The sequence below is a fragment of the Phoca vitulina genome, unplaced genomic scaffold (genome assembly GCF_004348235.1).
Source record: "Phoca vitulina isolate PV1807 unplaced genomic scaffold, GSC_HSeal_1.0 scaffold21, whole genome shotgun sequence".
NCBI classification, from domain to species: Eukaryota; Metazoa; Chordata; class Mammalia; order Carnivora; family Phocidae; genus Phoca; species Phoca vitulina.
In genome coordinates, this window is record NW_022589724.1 from 13,656,442 (window position 1) to 13,681,471 (window position 25,030).

The 25,030-nt window shown below is 51.0% G+C and overlaps 2 protein-coding genes across 5 annotated transcripts; one reads left to right on the plus strand and one right to left on the minus strand.

Annotated features, from left to right (window-relative positions):
• Positions 1-518: 518 nt before the first annotated feature.
• BSPRY (B-box and SPRY domain containing) lies at positions 519-18,513 on the plus strand. 3 transcript variants are annotated; one of them, XM_032419083.1, is made up of 6 exons: positions 519-710; positions 3,902-4,000; positions 10,492-10,722; positions 11,825-11,850; positions 15,745-15,869; positions 17,363-18,513. In XM_032419083.1, the coding sequence occupies exons 1-6, from the start codon at positions 534-536 to the stop codon at positions 17,887-17,889; spliced, it is 1,185 nt and encodes a 394-aa protein (XP_032274974.1). In that variant the 5' UTR covers positions 519-533; the 3' UTR covers positions 17,890-18,513. The 3 variants fall into 3 exon arrangements, with proteins under 3 accessions (XP_032274974.1, XP_032274975.1, XP_032274976.1); XM_032419084.1 differs by having other exon boundaries at positions 11,828-11,850; XM_032419085.1 differs by lacking the exon at positions 15,745-15,869 and having other exon boundaries at positions 17,363-17,505.
• Positions 18,514-19,611: 1,098 nt separating this feature from the next.
• On the minus strand, positions 19,612-23,081 carry HDHD3 (haloacid dehalogenase like hydrolase domain containing 3). 2 transcript variants are annotated; one of them, XM_032419012.1, is made up of 2 exons: positions 22,828-23,081; positions 19,612-21,299 (listed from the first exon to the last, which is right to left on the minus strand). In XM_032419012.1, the coding sequence occupies exon 2, from the start codon at positions 21,293-21,295 to the stop codon at positions 20,540-20,542; it is 756 nt and encodes a 251-aa protein (XP_032274903.1). In that variant the 5' UTR covers positions 21,296-21,299; positions 22,828-23,081; the 3' UTR covers positions 19,612-20,539. The 2 variants fall into 2 exon arrangements, 1 of the variants encoding a protein (XP_032274903.1); XR_004301160.1 differs by lacking the exon at positions 19,612-21,299 and adding an exon at positions 21,405-22,013.
• Positions 23,082-25,030: the final 1,949 nt, after the last annotated feature.

Below are 25,030 nucleotides of genomic sequence, written 5' to 3' on the forward strand. Positions count from 1 at the left end.
TCTGTGGGGGCAGGTCCCGACGCTATCCCCATTTTACAGCTGAGGCCACTGAGGGCGCTCTGCCTGCGAACAGATAAATGGGATTTGAGCCCAGGCAGCCTAACGCCAGAAGCTACCTGCGAGCTACTTGTCTAGAGCTGCCCCTCAGAAAGGGCTGTTGTGGTCCATGATAAAACGCTTTAAGGTGCTTAGCAAAAGCCTGGCACTTAATAAGTGCTCAATTAAGTTTCCTACGGTCACATTAATAATATTCGGTGTTTTACGTTTGTCATAAAACTAACACGCATACGAGGCGACTTAATTCAGCAGAAAATCACAGAGCCGCCTGAAGGCGGCGGACCCCGCGCGGGGGTCGGGGCGGGACGCGGACCGGGGCGCCGAGCGGGCGCCCACCCCGCGGCGAGGGCAGGCGGGCAGGAAGCCGGGGTGGCCGGCGCGCGGGGCCGCCTGTCGGGGCCCGGGGGCGGGGTCGGGGAGGCTCCGCCCAGCGGTCACCTGCGACAGGTGGAGCGCGCGGCGCCGGGTGCTCGGCCATGTCTGCGGAGAGCGCAGGGCCGGGGTCGGCGCCGCTGTGCCCCGAGCACGGCCAGGCTCTGAGCTGGTTCTGCTGCTCCGAGCGACGGCCCGTGTGCGCTGCCTGCGCGGGGCTGGGCGGCCGCTGCCGGGGGCACCGCATCCGCCGGGCGGAGGAGCGCGCGGAAGAGCTGCGGGTGAGCGGGCGGGGGCGCCGGAAGGCGGGGGACGGGGGGCTCCGGAGGGAGGGGACACCGGGGTGGCGTGCCGAGAGGGACCCGGCGGGGACCTGGCGGCCGCTCCAGGAGCCCGGGCTCGGCGGTGGCACTGGCTGTGGAACTAGGCGGTTGAGGGTGTGGCCTCTGGAGTCGTGGGGACTTGAGTTCGAATCCCGCCTCCTCCCCACCTCCCTCGCAGTCTCGTCTCTGGGCCTCGGCGGCCTCATCTGTAGTTTGAGGGCAATACTAGCGCGCGTTTATTGGGGGTGTTGTGCGAGAGACGTAAGATAATGGGCGAAATGCTCTTTAGTCTACCACAGAGTGGCGGCTCGAGCTGCCCACTCTTCCTTCGTTGCTTTGTTGGGGGGCTGAGAGCGGGCCTGGCCTTGGGCAGTATGCGGCAACACTGCTCCAGTTGCCGGGGACTCCGTGTGTCCCACGTCCCGCCCCATGGAAGCTGACCTGAGATAAAAGCTGGCCCTCCTCCCTCCTCAAGCCCTGGGCTCAAAGCCCCTCCCCTCGTCCACCCTTCGGGCTTCCTGGTGAGGTGATTTCTTTTCCCTTTGGGATTGGCCTTGACTGTACTCCAAATTGGTTCCACCTGGGTAAACGGAGGGGGTGGGTAGGATCTCAAGAGGTTCCTGCTGGATCTCTTCACCTAGAGTTCCTCCCCACCTCCACTCCAGTTTAGCTCCACGCTGGTCACCATCACCACCCGCCCCTGGTCTGAAACTGGGGAGTCGAAGTTGCCCTGGGTCTTCCTCCCTCCTTCCACCCTAGTTGTGGCCCCGGGGGATTTCCTTGCAATTTGATTAAGCCGCTTGATTTCCCCAACCTCACCGAGTGCTCTGCCCACCTGTGAGGCTTGAGGGCTCTGGCTAGGGACTCAGATTGCAGGGGAATAAACACACGTGACTGGCCCAGAGGGATTCACTTACTCAGTGACACCTGAAAGCTCCTGGTTGGCCCTACCTGTCACCACTATCCATCATCACTAGTGGCGATGAAAATAACTTGGGTAATGTGGTGTAATAAACTTTCATAATGGATGGAACTTTGTGAGTGCCAAAGCACTTCAATATCCATCATCTCACTCCATCCAGGCCAAACTTTTGAAGTGATAGCCAACTTCCGTTTTACAGATGAGCAAACTGAGGCCCAAAACAGGGCGGTAACTTCTCCGAGGTTTCTAATATTCAGGAGCTGGACCAAGGGAGTCATTGACTTGCTCAGAGAAAACCACCTCTTAGCCTCAGTGGAGGGAGGAAGGGGTGCTAATGGGTGTGAGAATTAAATAAAAATAAAAAAAGAAAAAAAAAGTTGCCATCAGAGCTGAATCTGAGTGGTGGAAGGAGGTGAAGGCTGGGGCAGGGTGGCAGGCCTGGTGCTTGATTTGGAATGCAGTCTGCCCAGGGCGCCTTCCCTGAACCCTACTGATGCCCTAAGCACGTTCATCTCCTTTGCCTGGAGGGAGGGGTTTCTTGCCTTCTCCCTCCAATTTTGAGTATATTATGGCATTTACACACTCCTTCCTCTATCCCTCTAGCCATCAAAGAAATTTTGGCCCAGGGCAAGATGGTTACCATTCAACAACTTCTCTCTTACCTTCCGCGTTCTTGTCCTGTAGCTTTTTGGAAGTTAGGCTCGGTTTCCTCAGGCCTCTGGTGTGTGCTGATCACAGCTTCATCCCAGCCAGCTCAGTTCTTTCACTTAGTATTTGGACCAGCGAAGCGTCAGACGAATTCCTGACTGGGGTGGGAAGGATTTGCAAGGGCTTCCTGGAAGAGGCCGAGTTGCCTTTTGGCAGATGGAACCGGGGCAGAGCTGAAGCAATGGAGGAGCTTTTGGCTAGGAAGGAGTCCAAGTACCTGGAGAAATGGAGTGGAAAAGCAGGGCCCTGGCAGGTCACTTCTCCGTGGGCTTCAGCTTCTTCATTTCTAAAAGTCTCTGCTGCTCTCCTGGGGGACGCTCATAGCTCTGGCTGATGTGAACCACTGAACCTCTTATGGTCACAGAAGTAGATGTTCATTCATTGAACAAATATTTATCCAGGGCCTCTATGTGTAGGAGGAACTTTCTTCTAGGTAGTGGCCCATAGCGAACAAGTCAAAGTCATGGTGCTCATGTTCCAATGGTGGGGGGAGAGATACAAAACAAGTAAACACACCCAGAATGTACAGGCAGAGGAGTGATAAATGCAAGGGAGAAAAATAAGCAAAGTAAGAGAATGGGCTGTGGGGGTGGTCGGGGAGGGCTTCTGAGGCAGTGACCCTGAATGGAGTGGGGGAGGGGACTTGTACGGCTGGCCGCAGAGGAAGGAACAGGTGCAAAGCCGCTGTTGTCAGGACGAGTTTGGTGTGTTTATGGGACAGAAAGAAGGCCAGAGTGGAGAGTGCTAGGAGGTGGCTTCGGAGCAATAGGCAGAGTCCCATCAGACAGTCCCTTGTTGGCTGAAGTGGGAAGCTTGATCTCCCTGTGCGTGTGCTGGAAAGCCGTTGGAGGAGTTTGAGCAGGGACGTGAGCTGACCTAACCTGACACAAGGTGGTCGTGGCTCACTGTAGGGGCGAATAGCAGGAGTGGAGGTGACCAGAAGTGGCCAGAGGAGAGAGAGAGAGACTTTGGAGTCAGGGCTGATAGGACTCCCTGAGGGATTAGATACATGCGGGGTTGGAGAGTAACCCCGGGGGTTTGGGTTGGGGTAATGAGGTTGATGATTGCTGGTACTGTTTAATGAATGGGGATAACTTAGGGAAGGGCAGTTTGAGAAGCCGTGTTCTTTCCACTCAGGTGTGGAGAGCCAGGGAGCTGGGTCAGAGGGAACGCTGAGAGCATATGCAGGAAAGTGATTATGATGATGGGCCACCGAATTTAGGAGAAGGAGGGAACTGAGGCCACAAAGTGGGGGATAGACACGGAAAAGTGGTAAGACTAGCGTATCAGCGGCTTCAGCTGAGCCGAAGAACGGTTGGACTGGAGAATCTAGAGTTAGCAATCTGGAAGGATGGAAGTGGTGGGCAGGGTGTGGGCCCCTTGAAATGAAGATTTTGGAGGTGCTGTAGTTTTCAGTAATAACGGGGTCTGGGATGCGAGTGGCTGAGGGGGGCTATCATGGGGATGGAGTGAATGGATCACGTGGATCGACACGCCACAGGTGTCCTTTATATTGCAGAACAAGATTGTGGACCAGTGTGAGCGGCTGCAGTTCCACAGTGCCAGCATTGCCAGATATGTGGCTGAGGTCCTGCCAGGGAAGAACCAGAGAGCGGTGGTAGGTAGCTCTCCTTCCTCTCTGCTCTGGACCCCTCCTAGGACAAGACTCCAGCCTTAGGAGCATGGACCAGTCTGGGATCCCTCCCCAACCTCACAGACTCACTGTGCTCCTAGCAAAGGCAGATGCCCAGGAAGGACGGTTTCCCATCTCTCGGAGCTGTGGTTTTACCATCTGGGCAGAGAGGACTATTCCCAGTACCACACTGGGGCAAATACTGCTGGAAAATGACTTTCTTGGGGTAAAGGATCAGAAAGGGTAGCATTCTTCCACCATCTAAGTATTTCGTGGTCAGCCCCTGAATTATAAAATAACCTCTGGACTTTGACGTGGAGTGTTCTTTATGACAATCTTATCCCTGTTTACAGATGGGGAAGTGGGTCGCCTAGAGGGTAATTGACTTGCCCAAGGTCCACAGCCCCCTGCCAGAGTCAGATCCAGGACCTGGATCTTCTGACTCCCAGGCCAGTGCTCCTTCGGCTACCCGCCACTGCTGATCCTTTAGCCAGTTGCCCCCATTGCCGATGCTACGTCCTCACTCGCAGGTGTGCCCCTTACGGGTCGGGGCTATGAATTTCTTTCTGTACATCCCCTCCTTCCTTCACCAACATGGACAATGGAGCAGGCTTTGCATGGTCTTAGTCAAGGTTCTTTTGATTGTGTAGAACGAAACCCAGTTGAACTAGTTTGCGCAAAAACAGGGAATTTCCCAGCAGGATACAGAAGCCTCTCAGAACCTGAAGGGGACGAGAACCAGGAAAGAAGATGCTGCCAGGAGGCCAGGCAGCTATTCTGTGTCCAGTCCTGCCTCTCTTAGCATGATGGTTCCTCTGTCTGTCTCTCTCTCCTTTTCTTTATCCTTTTTATTTTCTCGTCTTGACCGCCCTGGCTAGGACCTCAGTACAGTGTTGAATAGAAGCAAGTGTAGCAGATGCCGACTTCAAGGAGCGTACTCACAGCATTTCACCATTTATGTATGTATTTAACAAATCTGTTGAGTACCCATCAGTTGAGTACCCATCACATGCCAAGCACCATTGTTCTATGTGCTAGAGATTCCACAGTGAACAAAACATATGGAAATTCCTGTTTCCGTGAAAATTACATCGTTGGCCAGGGGGTGGGAGGGGTTGGGGGGAAGGCCAATAATTAAATACACCCTATGTCATAAGGTCAAAGGTGCTATGGAGAAGTTTAACACAGGAAGGAGGACGTTCCTTTGTTGAGAACGGGGGCGGGGGGGTTTGCAATTGCATATGCTGTGGTCAGGAATGACCTAATTAAGTATTGATATTTGCACAAAATTTACAGAACGTGAGGGATTGGACCAGATATCTGGGGGAAGAGTTCTAGAAAGAGGGAATGGCAAACGCAAAAGCCCTAAGGTAGGAGCAGTGAATGAGATAGGAGTCAAACTGAGTGTTGTGTCCACATAAGAGGTTTCAAAGAGGTGGGATGTCAAATGTTGCAGAGGTTAAGTAAGGTGAGAAATGAGAGTGGGCCATTGGATTTAGTAACATGTTCATCACCGGAGATTGTGATGGGATGGGGAGTGTTTTGTAGAGTGGTGAGGTGGAAGCCTGATCAGAGTGGGTTTCAGAGAGAACAGAAGAGTAATTTGGGAGAGTTGGCACAGCCAACCCTTGAGGACCTCTGCTGTAAGAAGGGAGCTGAGAAATGGGTTGATAGTGGAGGGGGATATGAGATCAAGAGGGTATTTTATTTTTAAGATGCAGAAATTACTCTCTGTATGCTGGTAGGCATTACCTGGTAGAGAGGGGAAAATTAATGGTGAAGGAGAAATGGGGGTAACCAGGTATAGCAAGGTGGGGTATAGGCTAACAAGTGGAAAGGTAGCCATAGGTAAGAGCATGAGCTTTCATCCGCAGAAACAGGGAAGGCAGAGTATAGGGGCGCAGGTGCAGGTGGATGGGTGGGTGATGGACAGAGCTTGTGTAATTCTCTTCTGATTGCTTCTATTTTCCATTATTTATCACATTTGCTGTAGGTTCTTAATGATGCCGTTTGTCAGTTTATAGATATGCTTTGTCCCCTATCAATCTGTTAACATGGTAATACATTAATAAGAGTTTCTAATGCTAGGGACACCTGGGTGGCTCAGCTGGTTAAGCATCTGCCTTCGGCTCGGGTCATGATTCCAGGGGCCTGGGATCGAGTCCCAGCTCGGGCTCCACGCTCAGCGGGGAGCCTGCTTCTCCCTCTCCCTCTGCCTGCCGCACCCCCTGCTTGTGTTCTCTATCTCTCTCTATGTCAAATAAATAAAATCTAAAAAAAAAAAAAAAAAAAGAGTTTCTAATGCTAAACCATCCTGAATTCCTGGGGAAAACCAAGTAAGCTTGATCATATGTATTTTTTTTTTTACTTTAAATTTTGAGATAATTGTAGATTCACGTATAGTTGTAAGAAATAATCATAGAGCCATATCCCCTGTACCCTTCGTCCAGTTTCCCCCAATGACAACATGTTACCTAACTATATGGTACAGTATCATAGCCAGGACATTGACATCCATACAACCTACCTTATGCACATTTCACCAGTTTAACATGCACTCATTTGTGTGTGTGTATTTAGTTCTGTGCAGTTTTATCACATGTGTAGATTTGTGTGACTTCTCCCACAACCAAGATACAGAGCAGTTCTATCATAAGGATCCCTCGTGCTACCCTTTTATCACCGAGACCCCCTCCTCTCCTTCTCCTTGTATCATTGTTATACAAAATTTCTGAGGTTGGATTGCTAATCTTAGTTTGGGGTTTTGTGTGTATGTGTTTAAGGATTTTTGTGTCTATACTCAGAAGTGAGATTAACCTATGAATTTCATTTCTTGTATAGTCCTTGTCAGATTTTGGTATTGAGGTTCTATAAATCTTATTAAATGAGTTGGGAATTCTCTGTTTTCACTGGAGGTATTTGTGTTAAGATTGGAATTATTTGTGCCTTGAATATTTGGTGACACCGCCTGTAAGACTATCTGGGCTTGGTGTTATTTTTTGCAGGTGGATTTTAACTACTGATTCATTTCCCACCATGAGTAAAGGATTCTTTCTTTTTCTTTGGTTTTAGTAAATTTTTTCTAGATAAATTATGTACTTTGTCTATTTTTAAATGTAATGGCATAAAGTTCTTAAATTATTTTTTTAGATATTTTATTTATTTGAGAGTGAGAGTACAAGTTGGGGCGGGAAGAGGTAGAGGGAGAGGGAGAAGCATGCTCCCCGCTGAGCAGGGAGCCTGACATGGGGCTCGATCCCAGGACCCTGAGATCATGACCCGAACCAAAGGCAGACGCTTAATCGACTGAGCCACCCAGGTGCCCCCCCCAAGTTCTTCTTAATCTTGATTAAAGTTGCCACTGGTTTGTCTATTTTGTTAGTCTTTTCAAAGAACCAGCTTTTAGTATTTTGATCCTCTCTTTTGGATCTTTTTTTTTAAAGTTTATTTATTTTTTTCTAGTGATCTCTACCGTGGGGCTCGAACTCACAACACCGAGATCAAGAGTCACATGCTCTTCCGACTCAGCCAGCCAGGAGCCCCTCTTTTGTATCTTAAAAAAAAAAAAAACTCATTATTGTTTCCTCTTATCCTTTTTTTATGATTTTATTTATTTGTCAGAGAGAGAGAAAGAAAAAGCACGAGCAGGGGGAGCAGCAGGCTCCCCACTGAGCTAGGAGCCTGATGCGGGACCTGAGCCGAAGGCAGACACTTAACTGACTGAGCCACCCGGGCGTCCCTTCCTCTTTTTTTTTTTTTTTTTAAAGAAGCCAGGCATAGGAGTGCATATTGTATGATTCCTTTTTTTTTTTTTTTTTTAAGATTTTATTTATTTATTTGAGAGAGAGAGAGAGCACAAGCAGGCAGAGGGGCAGAGGGAGAGGGAGAAGCAGACTCCCCACCGAGCAGGGAGCCCGATGCGGGGCTAGATCCCAGGACCCTGGGATCATGACCTGAGCCAAAGGCAGACGCTTAACCGACACACCCAGGCGCCCCAGGTGTCCCTTCCTCTTATCTTTATAAATTTTTTCCTTCTAATTTTTTTTAGGGGGGAGATAAACACCATTGTTATTTAACTCCCTCAGCTGAACACAGCCTCTTAATTTTAGTCTGTCTTCTTTCTCAAGGTCAGCATTTAAGCCATATATTTCCTTCTACGTATTGCTCTCACAATTTCTGATGCAATATTTTCATTCAGTTATAAGTATTTTTAAATGTCCACTATGATTTATTTTACTATGTGTTGTTAGAAATAGGTTTTTAAATCTCCACATCTCCAGATGTGTGGTTTTACTTTTAAAAATTATCATTGTTATTTTTTCCACTAATTTCTCACTTAACTTCATTGTAGTCTGCATGTCAGTTGTTTGAAATTTGTTGAGACTTGCTCTATGCCCTAAAACATGGTCACTTTAGGTAAATGTTTCATATTCAAATCTTCTCTATACTTACTAATTTTTTATCTGCCATATTTATTGATTGCTGGCAAGGAGCATTTATAGTTTCATATCATGCTGTGGATTTGTCTATTTTTCCATATAATTCTGTCTTTACTGGGCTCTTAAGTTTAGAGGAGTGTAAAATTCTAAAATAAATCACAAGCTGCATTCAGGGCAATAGAGTCTCCGCTCTCGATTACACCAGTTTTCAATTTCCTTTCTACATACGCTTGGACTCCAGGGGATTTCCTTTACTTAGCTGCCAGAGCAACTTGACTTTTAAAAGGATGCTTTGGGCTATTTTTCCAGCATTTCTGTGCTTTGTGTTAGGACAGTGTTTAGTTTATTCTGGCATATCTTTGGAAAGGGAAATTTTTTTTCTCTGCTACACTTTTCTGGGAATGAATCGGGAAATGTGTTGAAATTGATTACAGTCTTCCAGTGAGAGAGTGTCTGCTGCATCTTGGGCCAGGGTCTGTTCTTGGTCCTGATCACATAGTACAAACATGGCTACGGACACCCACCCCTGTGGGCAAGGCAGCAAGGTGGGATAGAGAGAATAGTAGCTAATGGTGTTGAACACTTATGTGCTGGGCTTCGTTCTGTGTACTTTGTATGTATTAACTCACTTAATCTTCCACAATAACCTCATGCTGTAGGTACTATTATTATCCTCATTTAGCAGATTAGAAAACTGAGGCATAGGGAAGATCAGTAATGTGCTCAACATCCTACAGAGAGTAAGTGGATCAGCTAAGGTTTAAATCTAGGCGCTGTCTGTCTCTAAAGCCTAACTTCCTGGGACGCCTGGGTGGCTCAGTCGGTTAAGCATCTACCTTTGGCTCAGGTCATGATCTTAGGGTCCTGGGATCGAGCCTGACGTCAGGCTCCCTGCTCAGTGGGGAGCCTGCTTGTCCCTTTCCCTCTGCCCCTCCCCCTGCTTGTGCTCTGTCTCTCTCTGACAAATAAATAAATAAAATCTTTAAAATAAAATAAAGCCTAACTTCCTAACTAGTGTGTTATGTTGGCTCAGGGAACACTGAAGTTGGAGTCAGAACTAACTCCTGGGTTCACTTAGGCCATTCACTCTCTTCCTCTCCCCTGGGCAAATTGTGGGTCTCAGTTTCTTCTGTAAAGCAGGGGTCATTACCTGTACAGAGCAGGTCTGCACGGGCAGGGCACAGAGAAAGCTGCTGGCTATCCCTGATGTTCTGGCATGAAGGAGACTGTTCTACTCTCCCTTGTTGGGCAGGAGTGCAGGTGTTTCATGCAGCCTTTTGGGAGGACTGATTGTCCGATGGCACTGGGGGAAAGGGAATCGTGTTGGACTGAGAGTCAAAAGAACTGGGTTCTAGTCCCAGCTCTGTCCCTGACTTGGCCTGTGAGCGCTACCAAGAGATTTTTGACTTAGTTGGAAGAAACTTTCTTCCTCAGTCATTCAGTAACTATTTGAGTACCTACTGTGTGCTAGACCCTGTGCTAATTACTAGGAGACACACATTAGCTTCACTGGAGTGGATGGCATGCCCCCTGGCATGAATAAGAATTCCACCGTGGAAGCCATTGGAATGGACAGATTTAGGAAAGAATGAGATTTTTTTCACTCAAACCTAGTCAGAATATCAACTGGACTACTGTTGGCATGGATCCTGTTGATGGGGATGACTTTGTAGGCTCTTTCGCTCTACAATTCTGTAATTCTCTGACCTTGGTCCCTTGACCTTGGTATTCTCAACGATGAAATAATTGATTCTAGTTATCTCTAGACCGTGCCCACTAACCTTAACCCAGCTCTTCCATTCTGTTATCCCGGCTCTATGAGATATGACCTGGATGTCTGAATCTTATATTTCTTTACCCTAAACCATATTTGGGAACTCTTAAGGCTGGGATGGCTTAAGCACCTGTTTCTTCCATTACTGTACCTGTGGCAGACATGGCTAATCAACCCCAGCACTCCTTCCCACTGAGCCCAAATCCTCTTAATATTGACTGGGGCTTTGCTAGGACCCGATTCTCTGTGTTACCCCTCATCAGAGCACGGCCAGCGCGGCGCGGGAACTGGTCATCCAGAGGCTAGGTGTGGTGAGGAGTCTGTGTGAGAGCGAGGAGCAGCGTTTGCTGGAACAGGTGCATGGTGAAGAGGAGCGGGCCCACCAGAGCATCCTGACACAGCGAGTCCACTGGACTGAGGCGCTGCAGAAGCTCGACGCCATCCGGACCAGCCTGGTGGGCATGCTCACCCATCTGGATGACCTCCAGCTGATTGTAAGTCAGGCAGGGGTGAGGACACAACTAGTGGCCCAGACACCCCCCAAGTCTAAAACATCGAGAATGTTTATTGGTAAGAGTTGGGTGGATAAGGATAATTTGGAGCAGGGATGAGGCAAGGGAATAAAACTAAATAGATTTTTTTTTTGCACCTGCTAACCGTTCTTTCAATAGTGAGCAGATATTTACTGAGTGTCTACCACGTGCTCTTGTGCCACGGGGTGGAGTTACAGGACACAGCTGTTAGTGCCTCGTGGCCTTACGGAGCCGAATCCGTAAACTGATAATGGAGGGTTATGTCTTCTGTAGAGGACATCACTGGGAGCTAGAGACCCCACAGTCCAGGCTTTCGGGTGGCAGTGGTCAGGGTAGGCTTCCCAGATGAAATAACTTCAGAGCTGGTACCTGAAAGGTAAAGAGGAACGGCTACGTTAAAGGAAGTGGAGAGCTAGAGAGCGGGTTCAGAAGTGTGCAGAGGGAGGGAATGGCCCCGGGCGGTCCTTAATCTTACCACCCAGAAACTACCATGGGTAATATTTTGGTACATATCCCTGCAAAGTACTTTCTATAGAGATGCAGATACTTGCAGTTTTAACGGGACAATCTGACATCTGAGTAAATATGCCAAGCAGAGAAATCTGAATGTGGAACAACCGAGCTGTTCTGCAGTTCAAGTAGGGCAATTTCCATTGCTGCCCTAGATTGTGCATTGACTGAGTCACACAGCTTCCACGGACAGAGCACATTTTGTCCCAAACGCTGGGACGGTCACAAGAGAAGATTCAGAAAGAGTCCCAGCCGTCCAGGAGCTGGCAGTCTTGGTGGGGGGTGAGGTGTTAGTAAATACGTCGTCCTGCAGTGTGGTTTAGCGAAACGCAGGATGCCACCAGGCACGGGGACTGAGTCATTGTGAGTGCGCGGTGTGGAGGTGTGCGAAGAAGAACCCAGATAGCTTTGTTTTGGGTCTTAATGCAGGAACAGAATGCTTTCTTCTAGAGTCTGTCCGTGTGGCACCCTCCATACCAGTTGAATATATTCAAATCTGGACTACCTGCTGAATTCCTGGTACCAAGCCTGACTCTGTTTTCTTTTCTCACAGCAGAAGGAGCAGGAGATTTTTGAAAGGTGAGTATAGGCCGTCATTTGCCTGGGCAAACGGAGACCATTGCCTGCAGGCCTGTAACTAGTCCGCATTCAGGTCCTACTGCTCCGGGGCGAAAGCCCAAGGCGTGCTGTGCCACCGCGTGCCTGCCCTGGAGCCATGCTCCCTGGACGGGGGTCTTCCTGCCTCTGACTTGGAGAACTGCTTTAGATCCCTGTGCACAGGTAGTGAAAGAAACACTTAGCAATCAGAGGCTTGCCAAGGGCTTTCTGAAATGTTATCCTGCTACAAAATAACCAGTCCCCCTATTGGAGTATTTTACACCCCCATCTACAGATGAAAATACTGAGGCTCAGAGAGGGGCAGGGACTTGCCTATGCCCCAGAGCTGGGGCGTGAACCCACACCCAACACCTGTCCCATCACCGTCTTCTCTGCCTCAGTCCCCCTTTCTCTGATGAAGGGATCTTTGAAACCTAAGTCTGTGTTAACCACCACTCAAAATTTGCACTTTAATGAAGCAATAATAAAAGCCCTTCACCAGGCTCTCCCTGGGTTCTGAAAGACTGAGAGCCAAGAGCCTGAGGAAGTGGCCAAGAGGATGTAATTTGCCAGGCAAAGAAATTAAATTCTTACATCTTCTGTGAGAGATTTCAGAGCTGTATCTGGGGAGCACAGCCCATTCTTCTTAACTATTTTTATATTTAAATTTCAACAGTAATACGTGTGCATGAGAGAAAGAGAAAAGAATGCCATCAATATAAAACCATTGAAAATTTAAAATGTCTCGGGGTGCCTGGCTGGCTCATTTGGTAGAGCATGTGACTCTTGATCTCAGGATTGTGAGTTCAAGCCCCACATTGGGCATAGAGACTACTTAAAAAAATTTTTTGTGTGTGTGTCTCCATCACCCCTTCCCAATCCTATTCCCTGGAGGTGATCAGCTTTAACAGTCAGATATGTATCTTGTGGACTTTCCTATGTAAATAGAGTCCTCGAGAGTATGTCTGGGCTTGTTTACCTCTAAAAATATATATTTTTAACACAGTTGGGATTGTTTTAATACTTGCTGTTCTATAACTTATTAGGCTCTCTTGGATCTCTCCATGTCAGCACGTATAGATTTACCTCACTCTTCGGCAAGTCTGTGAAGGCATCCCTCAGTATGGATGCCCCCAACTTTATTTTATGGTCTCCTTTAAATGCTTGGCTTATTCCTACTTTTTCCCTCTTTTAATATTTCCACACTTCTGCTAGTCTTCTCTTTCTCCTTTACCTTCTTCATCTTCCTCTAAAACCATCCTGTCTTCAATTTCAAGCTGCTCTGATTTTTGAAAAAAAAACTGATCTTTAAATTTTTTTTTTGTTTTGAAATATTTCAAATGTGGAGAAAAGTTGCAAAAATAGTATAAAGAGCTTCAGCTAGAAATCCTAATTGTTAGTATTTTGCCACATCTGCTCTCTTTCTTGGTCGGTTTGTCTCTTCCTTCCTATCTATTTAACAAGTGAATATATGGCACTTATTTTTCTGACCTATTTGAGAGTAAGTTGCAGAAAGCGAGACCTTTTACGTCTAAATACTTCAGCATCTTTCTCTCAAGAACAAAGACAATCTCTTACATAACTACAGTGTCACTATTAAGCTCAGGAAATTTAATGTTGATGTAACACTATTATCTAATATACAGTCCATATTCAAATGTTGCCAGTTGTGCCCACAAAGTTCTTTTTTTTTTTATTAAAGATTTTATTTATTTATTTATTCGAGAGAGAGAGCGCACATGAGAGGGGGTAGGGTCAGAGGGAGAAGCAGACTCCCCGCCGAGCAGGGAGCCCGATGTGGGACTCGATCCAGAGACTCCAGGATCGTGACCTGAGCCAAAGGCAGTCGCTTAAGCAACTGAGCCACCCAGGCGCCCGCCCACAAAGTTCTTAACGGTGTTTGGTGTGTTTTTTGTTTCCTTTTTTTTTTTTAAGACTTTATTCATGTATTTGAGAGATAATGAGAGAGAGAGCATGAGAGGGGTAAGGGTCAGAGGGAGAAGCAGACTCCCTGCCGGGCAGGGAGGGAGCCCGCTAGAATTCCTGATTTAATCTGGAATTTATTCCTTAGGCTTTTAAAACAACAATAACAACAAAATACTTTAAAAGAGAGAGAGAGAGATTTATTTATTTGTCAGAGAGAGAAAGCAAGAGTGAACAGCACAAGCAGGGCGAGCAGCGGGGCTCGATCCTAGGACCCTGGGATCATGACCTGAGCTGAAGGCAGACGCTTAACGCAGTACCTTAACCGACTGAGCCACCCCGGTGTCCCCATGAGTCTTCCCTTCTGAATCATGAGGTGCTGGACCAGCTAGTTGTCTAGATTCTAGTGTCTATGACTGTCCTCAGATTTGCCTTGGGTTGGCTCAGCACGGCCGACATGGGTTCGTTCCTCTTTCCTCCCCGTCTGATGGTTGGGCCCCCCCCAGCCCCAGCTTCAGTGCTTTGGGAAGATGGCAACAGCCCCTCTCTTGTCCTGACCACAAAGAGCCTTTGTTACCAGAGCCTGCTCTTAGCTTTTCTAGGGCTTTGGTCACCTTGCTCTTCCCAAGCCAGGACAGTCAGTGACAGTCTTGCAAAGAGCTTGCACCCATGAGCTGTGCCCCACTGTCCCTCCCTGCTCCTGCATTATGGGCAGAGCCAGAGAATTGGAGAAGAGAGTGTGCTCTCAGAACTGCTGCCTGATCTCAAAGCCATCTTCAGGGTCAGAGGCCGTGGGAAAGCTCTTTCTCAGAACCCAGTTCAGAGGTCTGCACAGGTCTCTGGCGAGCCCTTCCTTTGCCCTACACCCCGTTGATCATTTTCACTTTAGATCAAGGGGAAAATTATGTTGAATAGTGCCTGGACTCCAGACTGGGTTTGTTCTATTTTTGCATGGAGGCAGGACTTGAACCCAGCTCCCCTTTTTAGCTGAGTGCTTTCTCTGAATCTCTGTTCTTTCCTGTCAAATGGGATAACAGCTATCTACCAGGTTATAGCAAAGATTACATGAGATTCTATAAAGGAAACTGGATACTTAATAAATGGTAATTCTCCCCTCCTACGCATCTTACGTTCCCATGTTCCCTCCAGCCAAACCCAGTGCCCCTGTGAGCTGAGGAGAGGTAGCTACTGGGAGCAAAGCGCTAGAACTAATTTATGGTTGGGGTGATAACTGATAGTCCCTTCTTGTGGGATCCCTCAAGGGTATTTGCATTTTTTTTTAAAAGATTTATTTATTTATTTATTTGAGAGAGAATGAGATAGAGAGCATGAGAGGGGGTAGGGTCAGAGGGAGAAGCAGACTCCCCGCTGAGCAGGGAGCCCGATGCGGGACTCGATCCCGGGACTCCAGGATCATGACCTGAGCCGAAGGCAGTCGCTTAACCAACTGAGTCACCCAGGCGCCCCAACGGTATTTGCATTTTAAGAGCAGAGGAATGGCTGTACCTTCTTACTGAACCAATAGGTTTTGCTGCAGTAGATTTTGGAAGGAGGCAAGATTTTCTCCACATAAGACGGGGGAGTGGACAGACTGGCGCGTCGGAGGCTCAGGTGCCATCCCTGCTCTGCTAACTTAGAGACGCAGCAGGTTGTTTCTCCTCCAGAGCAGACCAACTCCAGGTTCCAATACCGGTACCAAGTACTTACCTCCCTGGAAATTGTCCGCCTTGCTGGAATTAAGACTCCTGGGTGACACAAGGGGAAAGCCCTGCTTCCTGTTTGGCTCAAGCCTTTTTAGGGGGCTCCTGTGTGGGGCCTGGCTGCCAATCTTGGTGTCACCCTCATGGGAAGAAGATTTTACTTCTGTCCCTTTCCCATCACCCTATATTGATCCAGATCCATTTCCAGAACCTTCCTGAATTTGTCTTTTTTTTTTTTTTCCCCTTCCACAAGGACCGAGGAAGCAGAGGGCATTTTGGATCCCCAGGAGTCGGACAAGTTAAACTTTAATGAGAAGTGCATTCGGAGCCCACTACTTACCCAACTCTGGGTGACAGCGGTTCTCGGGTCCCTCTCAGGTTAGGAGCTGGTAGAGCCCAGCACCGGTGGGAACAACTGGGCGGCTGGCTGGACGGCTGGGGTGTGCTGCTGGGTCACGCTGGGGAACAGAACATCTGGCACGTAGCTAAAGCAAACAGTGATGCTAGATGCAGGCTTGTCGGTGAAGCCAGGGTCTGGACAGGCCTGGGGCGGCCGGGTCAGGGCCTTCCCGTTTCCAGCCCAGCCTGCTCTGTTGGCTCTAAGAAAAATCTTGTTCCTGTAAGTCACAGCTCTGTCCTGCCCGAGTGGGACAGCTTAGTATTATTTCTTGGAAACCGAGTTTCTCTTTAAGAAGATACAAGTGCTGGCCAGCTGGAGAGCATCTGGAGCGAGAATTGAGCTGCCTGGATTTGCCTCACTTACTCACTTAACCACTAACTCAGGCCGACTGTGGCCTGGCCTCGTGCTGCGTGCTAAGGCCACAGAGGTGAACGCGACACGGTCTTCTCCCGCGGGAATTCCCACTTAGTGCGGGAGTTCCCCAAGCAGAATCTCCCAAGCTAGGTGGAAGCTTCTGTGCTCCTGGTTGTGGTGTTTGCATGAATCACAAAGAGGTTAGGGTAATGGATTGAATTGTTCCTCAGTTTTGTTTTTTGTTTTATTTTTTAATATCTTAGCATTTTTTTTTTTTAAGATCTTATTTATTTATTTGCCAGAGAGAGAGAGGGAGAACACAAGCAGGGGGAGTGGCAGGCAGAGGGAGAAGCAGGCTCCCCGCTAAGCAAGGAGCCCGATGTGGGACTCGATCCCAGGACCGTGAGATCATGACCTGAGCCGAAGGCAGACGCTCAACCATCTGAGCCACCCAGGCGCCCCGAATTGTTCCTCAGTTTTAACCCTCCTCCCTTGGGTGTTAGCCTTACATGTTTGGCGCAAGCTCCAGCTTGTCTGCTCTGCACTCTCGTATCAGAGTGCGCCGAATTGCCGGCAGTCCCATTCAGTGAGTTGTTAGAAAGTATGGGAAGTACGGATCTGATGCTTCCTAGCTCCCGGGGCTTTGCCCCTAGGACAGATCTGATCTGGAGGCCGCAGACAGGCCTCAACTGGAATGCGCTGTGATCGGTGCAGGGTGCTAGATGTGGGAGCAAAATGCTGGGTCTTCATTTTGCCCTGCCACCAACTAGGTGTGTGACTTTGGGCAACTTGCTTCTCCTCCCTGGGCCTTCTTTCTAGTTTACAGATGAGGGTCCTAGACTAATAATAACTATTGTTGTCATGGCCACAACTTATTGAGCACTTAATTAATGCTAGGGACTTTAGATGTATCATCCCATTTGGTCCTCACGTCCACCCTGTGATAAGTCCGATTGATCCCCATTTTACCGATGAGGATGCTGGGGGCTCAGAGGGAGTAAAGGGCTTGTGTGAGGTAACGGTACTGGTGGGCGGTGCGGCAGCCCTCTGCTGCCTGACAGGACCAGGTTAGGGCTGACGGTGGGCCTTGGGCAACTCTGAGAATTCTTCCTGGCAGGCACGGAGGACGTGCGTATCGACGAGAGGACCGTCAGCCCCTTCCTGCAACTGTCAGATGATCGAAGGACCCTGACCTTCAATGCCAAGAAGTCCAAGGCCTGTGCAGATGCCCCCGAGCGCTTTGACCACTGGCCCAATGCCCTCGCGGCCACCTCCTTCCAGGCTGGGCTGCACACCTGGATGGTGAACGTCCAGAACAGTTGTGCCTATAAGGTGGGCGTGGCCCTGGGCCAGCTGCCCCGCAAGGGCTCCGGCAGCGACTCCCGTCTGGGCCACAACACCTTCTCCTGGGTCTTCTCCCGCTACGACCAGGAGTTCCGTTTCTCCCACGACGGGCAGCACGAGCCCCTGGGGCTGCTGCGCTGCCCCACCCAGCTGGGCGTGCTTCTAGACTTGCAGGCGCAGGAACTGCTCTTCTACGAGCCGGCCTCGGGCACGGTGCTCCACGCCCACCACGTGCCCTTTTCGGGGCCCCTCTTCCCGGTCTTTGCGGTGGCCGACCAGACCATTTCCATCATCCGCTGATCCGCGACCACCGGGAGCCCTGGTCTACTCCCCACCACGCGTCCAGGCCATGTTCCTACCCAGTGTCTCCCCCCCACCCCCGATGTTGCCTCTGCCCGATGGGCAGCTTTAGGAGGGTGGGGGATCCATTTCAGGTCTGGGTTCAGCCGTGACATGCTGGGTATCTGTGGGGAGCCTGCTACCCGCGGGGCCTTAGTCTCCCAAATCCACCAGGCACCTGGCCCTCCGAGGGTGTCTTGTTCACCACGTCGTGTCTGGCACCCAGCATGGTGCCTGGTGCCTACCGGTTGTGCAAGAAATATTTGGCGAGCGAACGGGTGGATGGAAAGGTGCCTGGGTGTGTGTGGTAGACTCTTCTGGAGAAGCACTGCCTTCCAGCCCTGTCCCTGGCTTTGATTCAGAACTCCTGCGAGGCTGTTCTTGGCCAGAAGACTCTGGCCTGGGGGGGCTGTGTCCCCCCACCAGGTCCAGCCTGGCGGCTCAGGAGACTGAGGGGATCCTGTCCGGAGGTAACCTGACTACAACACCCCCAAAACTCCCCCCTCCCCGCAGCTCGTGGCCCCCCCCGACATAATGTGGAGACCCGGAGTGAGGGCATCAAGCCCCAGAGAGCTGAGGGAGTAGGAGGGCCAGACGTAGGGAACACGTCTGTTATTAAAGGTTTTAAAAGACTGAAAAGTTTCTTCCATGTTCTTTGTGGGAAATTGGGCACATCCCCCAAGTGCCAGCTCACACCTAAAGAGGTACGCCTGCTAGGAAAGAGAGATCTTCCTCACCCTCATGCGCACGCCCGGCTCAGCGTACACAGCCACTCGAGCCCCGAGACGGCTCTGGGCCCTGCATTGCTGGAACCTGGGCCAAGTCCCTTCCTGTTCTCTGAGGTCACATTAGAACAGTGGTCCTCACATTCCTGTTTTATTTAGGAACACAGTTCAGAGGCAATCTTACCTACAACTTCAGGCCCCTGGGCTCAAAGATGGGGGCCAGAGCCCTCCCCACTCTTAAGTTTGCGCAATAATTTACTCCAAACACTGGGTAGATCAGATCCAGTCCACAGACTGAATGGCAACTTTTTTGGTTCAGGTACTTCCGAGGCCCTTGCAGCTCTGAGAGCACAGCTCATCCCACGTCCTCACTGCCTGATACTTGGGAATTAATGTCACCTAGGCTTCGCACCAACCCGGAAGTTTGGCCAAGTCTGAGAAGAGCCTCCCTCCCCTCACATGGGCACAATCTCTGCCCAGAATCCTGGGTCAAAGCCCACCTTTTCTACCTGGCACCCGAAGGTACCCCCCACACCCTGCCCCCAAATTGCCAATCTAACTCCCCATGGCAGCCCTCGGTCCGTAGTTCATGGGCCACCTGCCAGGAAGGCGTCTTACTCCTCTGCCCACCTAAATGTCACCGCAGTTCGGAGCCACTCAGGAACCCTCCCCAGCGGCTGGCACCAGAACCCAACACCGTGTGTGTGCCTGGCAGTAGGCACGGAATACAAGCGTCTGGTAAGTACCAAGCAGGTGTGAGAGGAGAGGAGTGCGAAGAGGGGAGACGCAGGAAGGGACATGGAATTTTTTTTTTTTTTTTTTTTTTTATTTGAGAGAGAGAGACACAGTGAGAGAGGGAACACAAGCAGGGGGAGTGGGAGAGGGAGAAGCAGGCTTCCCGCAGAGCAAGGAGCCCAATGAGGGGCTCGATCCCAGGACTGAGATCATGACCTGAGCCGAAGGCATTTGCTTAACGACTGAGCCACCCAGGCGCCCCGGGACATGGAATTTTTAAAACCCAGCCTACTTCCTTCAGTCTCTAGTCATTCCCCGCATGTGTCCTACACTCCTGCCACCTCCAGCTCCTGTCCCCGTTCCCTGTGCTCTCCTACCTCCATGCTAACACCTGTGACTCGGGTGCTCTTCAAAACCGGCCTCCTGTGGAGCAGCCTCCCTGTTCTCCCCCGACCGCCACTGCACCGTCTCGAGGGCCACAGCTCTCCCTGCAACGTCAGGCAGGCTACTTAACTTCTGAACGTTTCTCATTTGTAAAGTGCACGTCCCGCTACCTCTGCCCATTAGGTAGCTTTGAGGGTTCTATCTGCATGTAAAGGACTAACACATGGCAAGCATGAAAGAAGTTTCTTCTCATGATGTAATTCGGGTGCTCCTTGTCTGAGATCCTGTTTACACTATATAGTCCTAGAGGACATGTCCCTACAGCACAGCTTAGCACCCCAGTTTTCCAAACTAAGCTCCTCCGATCTCCTGCTTCCCACGGGGAGTCGTGGAGGCTTCAGGGCCCGACTGTGGGGCTCTAGAACCTGTTTCAACCCTAGAAGTTTCTTGCTTTTGCTGTTTTGCACATTGGGGTTCCAGTAAGATCTCCCATAACAATAGGGCCCTGCTGCTAAAACAAATTTTTGAATGTGTCTGGTTCTGAAGCTAGTTGGGCCCTCAGTGAATCTTGTGGGGGGGGGGGGAAGACACAGGTGTGACAAATAAACCACCTGAGAGGCGTGGAGACGGGCTCAAAGCCCTGCATTCACCGCTTTATAGTCAGAATGCATTTGGACGCCGCAGGGAGAGAGGCGAAGGCCTGATCTCAGGAAGGAAGGAGCTTTCTAGTTCGCTGGAGCCACTTTCCTCGACTTCCCTCGTCGGACTCAAAGTTCCAGAGGTGAGCCCTCCAGGCGGTCAAGGGCAGGCAGGAGATGGGACAGTGAGGGGAGGAGGCATTCTTGGGGTACAGAACCCTTAACTGCAGGGTCCAAAGGCTCTGGGCCAACCACCAGGAAGCTGTGCATCCCTACAGCCTGGGCCCCCTTGTAATCACAGTGGTAACTGTCCCCAATGTGGGCTGCTCCTGCCGGGTCCACTCGAGCAAGCCGCAAGACCTCGTGGAAAATCCGGGGGTCAGGCTTGGGCCAGCCGGCAGCCTCCGAGGTCAGCACAAAGTCAAAGTGTTCCCGCAGGCCCAGCCCCCTCAGGATGTCCTCCAGCCGCCGGTCAAAGTTGGAGACCACCGCCAGCCTCACACCTCGGTCTCGGCACCGTCTCAGGGTGGCCTCGGCCCCCTCCAACAGCTGCCAGGTGCTCGGCTTACAGAAGTCCTCGTAGAGCCGCTCCGCGACGGGGGCCACGGCCTGCTCATCTCGAACACCCGCGAGCTGGAAGGTGTGCAAGACCACATCCAGCCACCACCGGCGGGAGGTGAGGCCTTGGCTCAGGCCGTAGTTGGGGAAGCGGTGGCTCTGAGTCCTGTAGGCCTGCCTGAAGGCGTGTCCCAGAGCGGCGGCCTCCACCTCCAGCCCGTGCGCCCAGGCCTTGGTGGCATATTCCTCTCCCACAGGATGGCGGAGCCTGAGCAGCGTGTCCTTCACGTCCCACGTCAGCAGTCGTATCTGCAGCCGATGAGCCATGGGCCTGTCGGAGGGGGGCAAGTGCACCCCAAGTCCGCCAGAGGTTAAAGAGAAACTGAGCCGGACAAGACCCACCCCACCCCACCCCACCCCACCCCACCACCTAAAGGTCTTCTCTCTCCGGGCCTTGTGGGCCAGAGCTGTGGGCACGTCCTCACAGCAGAAGATCCTGGAATGAGACGGCAGTGAGGTAGAAGTTCAGACCTTGGGGTCAGAGCCAGACTGGGTTCAAATTCTGGCACTTCCCACTTACTGTGTGACCCTAGGAGTGTCACCCTCTGAATCTCTGTCTCCTGACTGAAAAGGAGCACGATGTGCCAACCTCACGAGACTGTTGCATGAAATGAGATCATCCGTTCATTCCACAAATTTCTGGGCACCTACTATGTGCTAGATGCTAGGGAACAGGATAGATTTCCAGCCCTCCTGGCATTTACAGGCTTTAAAGAATACGAGACACAGATATTAGACAAAGAACTATACAAACACTGAAGTATAACAAAGTCAGCATGTGCCATAAGGATATAAACCCAGGGATCCCATCTGTGTTGAACTTCCTAAGTAAAAGTCAAGTTTCCGGGGAGATCTGAACAATGACTATGCAGGAAATGGAGGTGCTTAAGTGTTCCTGGCACTGGAAACACCAAGTGCAAAGGCCCCGAGGTAGGTCAACGGCAAGTCTGCTGCTTTGGGTAGACAGGGCCCACTGTGGCAGGGCCTTGTAGGTCAAGGTAAGGAAACAATTATGATTGCTATTACTATTGTTAACAATACCAAAGACACAGGGTCCTTGCAGACCATGTGACAGACCCCTTGTTTATCAGGGAAGACTGAGCCAGAGAGGGGCAGATACTAGCCTAAGGTGCACAGCCAGAACCAGAACCCAAACTTCCAGACTCTGGCCAGTGCTCCCTTCTACTGCATCATGCTTAGACAAATTTGGATTTTAAGACAATCTGATTTGGGTGAATCGGCACAGCACAGGGCCAAAGGCAGACAGAGCCAGGTCCTGTCTCTAAGCCTCCGATGCGTCTTTACTGGCGGTAACAAGGTCTGCCTAGGTGGGGAGCCAGTAAAAGGATTACTGACTCCATGCCCAAGAAGCAAGTCCTCAGCCTGCTGTCGGGAGGCTGGGTGCAGCTTCTTGCCCCACACAGTCGATTCCAGACAATCCCAGGCGGTCTAGGGGACACCTGAGGGTCCAGAGTTTCAGAGTACAGCCAAGTTGCTGCTGAGGAAGGGCAGTGGCTGGCGAAGCCGGGGGCAAGCCGTAGGGGAAGTCTGACAAGGAAATGAATTTAAGTCAATCTGGAAATTAGGGAGAGCCATCCAAGAACCCTCCCACTTTACTGGTGGGTACATGGAGGCCCAGTGAGGGGCGGGAACTCGCGCAAAGCCACGCCGGGAGTCACGGGCCCGGCTAAGACTAGAACAAAGAGCTCTGGCTCCCGACCCACAGCGTCTTCCATTTCTGGAAGCCGGGGCTGAGGCCTCTGGGCTGCAAGCCTGAATTTCTCGGCCTTCCTCCTCACCTCCAGGGCTCGATGGGGACAAAGTCCAGGTAGCCCGCTGTTAGAGCGAAATCTCCACGGCTGCCATTTGCAGCGTGACCTTGGGCGTGACGTGGCTGCGGCCGGCCTCCTGGGGGCCCCTTCCCAGCTCCCGCGCGCTCCGACCGCTCGGGGCGGACCCCCGGTCCCCAGCCTCCCGGGATCCGGACACAGCGGACCCGGACGGAAGCCAGCCGTTAGGATGCCGGCGCAGCCAGCCGCCTCCGGAGAGCTGCGCAGGCGCTCTGCGGCCCCCACGGAACCGGGGACCCGCCCCTCCTGGCCCCGCCCCTGGCCCTCCGCCCGCCCCTCTCCTCCTCCCGCGGTTCCCCCCGCCTTTCCCCTGCCACAGTCCTCTGCGCTCCCTCCAGTCGCACCCTCACCTGCCTCCCCGCCCCCGGCGCCCTCGGTCACCCGGCTGCCCCTTCCTTTCCGTCTCCCTCTCATTGCCCGTCCCGCCCCCTCCGCCCCGCTCCCCGCATCTCTGGGTCAGCTTGCACACTCTCCTCCCTTTCTGCCTGCCCGCCCTCGCCGACTTCTCCCCCTTTCTGCGCCTTCTCTCTCCTCCACTTCTCGCAGACCCCTCCGCCTTCCTCGGATCCAGACACTCCGGGGAGTGACTTGGGAAGAGGGGGATCTGGGTCCCGGCCTGGCTTGCTGAGTGCTGTGTGGACTTGGGCCAGGCGCTGCCCCTCTCTGGTTTGAGTCTCCAGTCGGTACTAGGAAGGAATTGCTTTCATTTGGAAACTTGTCTAACCCAAGACATTCTGCTGAGAGTAGAGTCCTCTGCAGTAACCTAGCTGGGGTTTTTTTTTCTTTTGATGTAAAAATAATCATCTTCAAAAATGTTTTAAAATACAAAGTGTACAAAGTAAAAAGCGAAAGCCAATCTCACTCACTTCTCATTTAGCATCGGTCTGCTCTGTGCCTGACCGTGCGAAAAAAGACAGGATTCCTGCCTTCACGGAACCCGGGTGGGCAGACACAGACCAAGTAAATACACAAGCTTTCAGGTAGTGATGAGTGTTATAAAGGCAATAAAATCAGAATGGCGCCATGAGCAGTGCCAGGGCCTCTCTGGATGAAGTTAGGGGAGGGGCAAAGATCTGAACAGCCAGGTGAAGATTAAGGGACTGGTACTGAAGGTGAGCCCCTGGCAAAAGCAAAGCTGCTGGGGCCCCAGCCTGCTTATTTAGCAAGGGCAGTGGCCCCTGGAGGTGGGGAGACCAGGAGGACCTCCGGCCCCCCCCACATTCCCCAGGGGTTGTGGCAGTGGGGCTTTGGGTCATTATGCTATTTTCCTAGGAGCACACAAACATGCATATATTTTCTTCCTTCTTCCCCTCCCCTCTCCCTTCTTTTTAAACAAATCTTCCTCCTATATTCTAAGACTGGCCTGGTCATTTCATTCAGAACCACCTCCTCCTCATTGGACCCAGGCCTGGGAGAAAATACAAAGTGCGGAGTCACAGACCTAGGCCAGCAAGGGAGAGCTTGATTCCAAAATTCATTACAAGCAGGATTCCTACAAGTGGGAGTGGAAAGGGTGAGTGGGAGGTCAGAGGTCCAGCTGTGATTCACAGAAGCCCAGAAGGTTTGAGATGGTTCAGGTTCCAGGGTCACCTAAAACCCAGCTCCTTAGGTTCTGGTCCCAGCTCTGCCACCTGGCTCTCTGTGAACCCTTCATTGAATTCTTTTCCTCTCTGGGCCTCAGTCTCCAATCTGCAAAATGGGGGGGATTGAACAGAATAACTTCCAGCTGAAGTCCAGGCCAGCTTCTAAGTTAATTTCCAAGGTAATTAACTTTGTCGGCGGGACCTGAGTTCCTCCATGTACAAATAGAGCATGCTTACATCAAGATTAAGTGAGAGCACGTGAAAAAGCTCTTTGAGAAGTAGATGATTTTTTTTTTTTAAAGATTTTATTTATTTACTTGAGAAAGAGAGCAGACAGAGGGAGAGGGAGCAGACCCCTGCTGAGCAGGGAGCCAGCCTCGGGGCTGGATCCCAGGACCCCGGGATCAGGACCTGAGCCCAAGGCAGACGCTTAACTGGCTGAGCCACCCAGGTACCCCAGATGATTCTTTAAAAAAAAATTTTAGGGGAACCTGGCTGGCTCAGTCAGTAGAGCATGGGACTCTTGATCTCGGGGTCGCGACTTTGAGCCCCACATTGAGCATAGGGAT

Bases quoted from the DNA above. Each gene is read 5' to 3' on its own strand.
- BSPRY (XM_032419083.1), top strand. From the start codon at position 534: ATGTCTGCGGAGAGCGCAGGGCCGGGGTCGGCGCCGCTGTGCCCCGAG. The intron at 4,001-10,491 runs GTAGGTAGCTCT...ACCCCTCATCAG, and splicing joins GGAAGAACCAGAGAGCGGTG to AGCACGGCCAGCGCGGCGCG. The intron at 10,723-11,824 runs GTAAGTCAGGCA...CTTTTCTCACAG, and splicing joins TGGATGACCTCCAGCTGATT to CAGAAGGAGCAGGAGATTTT.
- HDHD3 (XM_032419012.1), bottom strand. From the start codon at position 21,295: ATGGCTCATCGGCTGCAGATACGACTGCTGACGTGGGACGTGAAGGAC.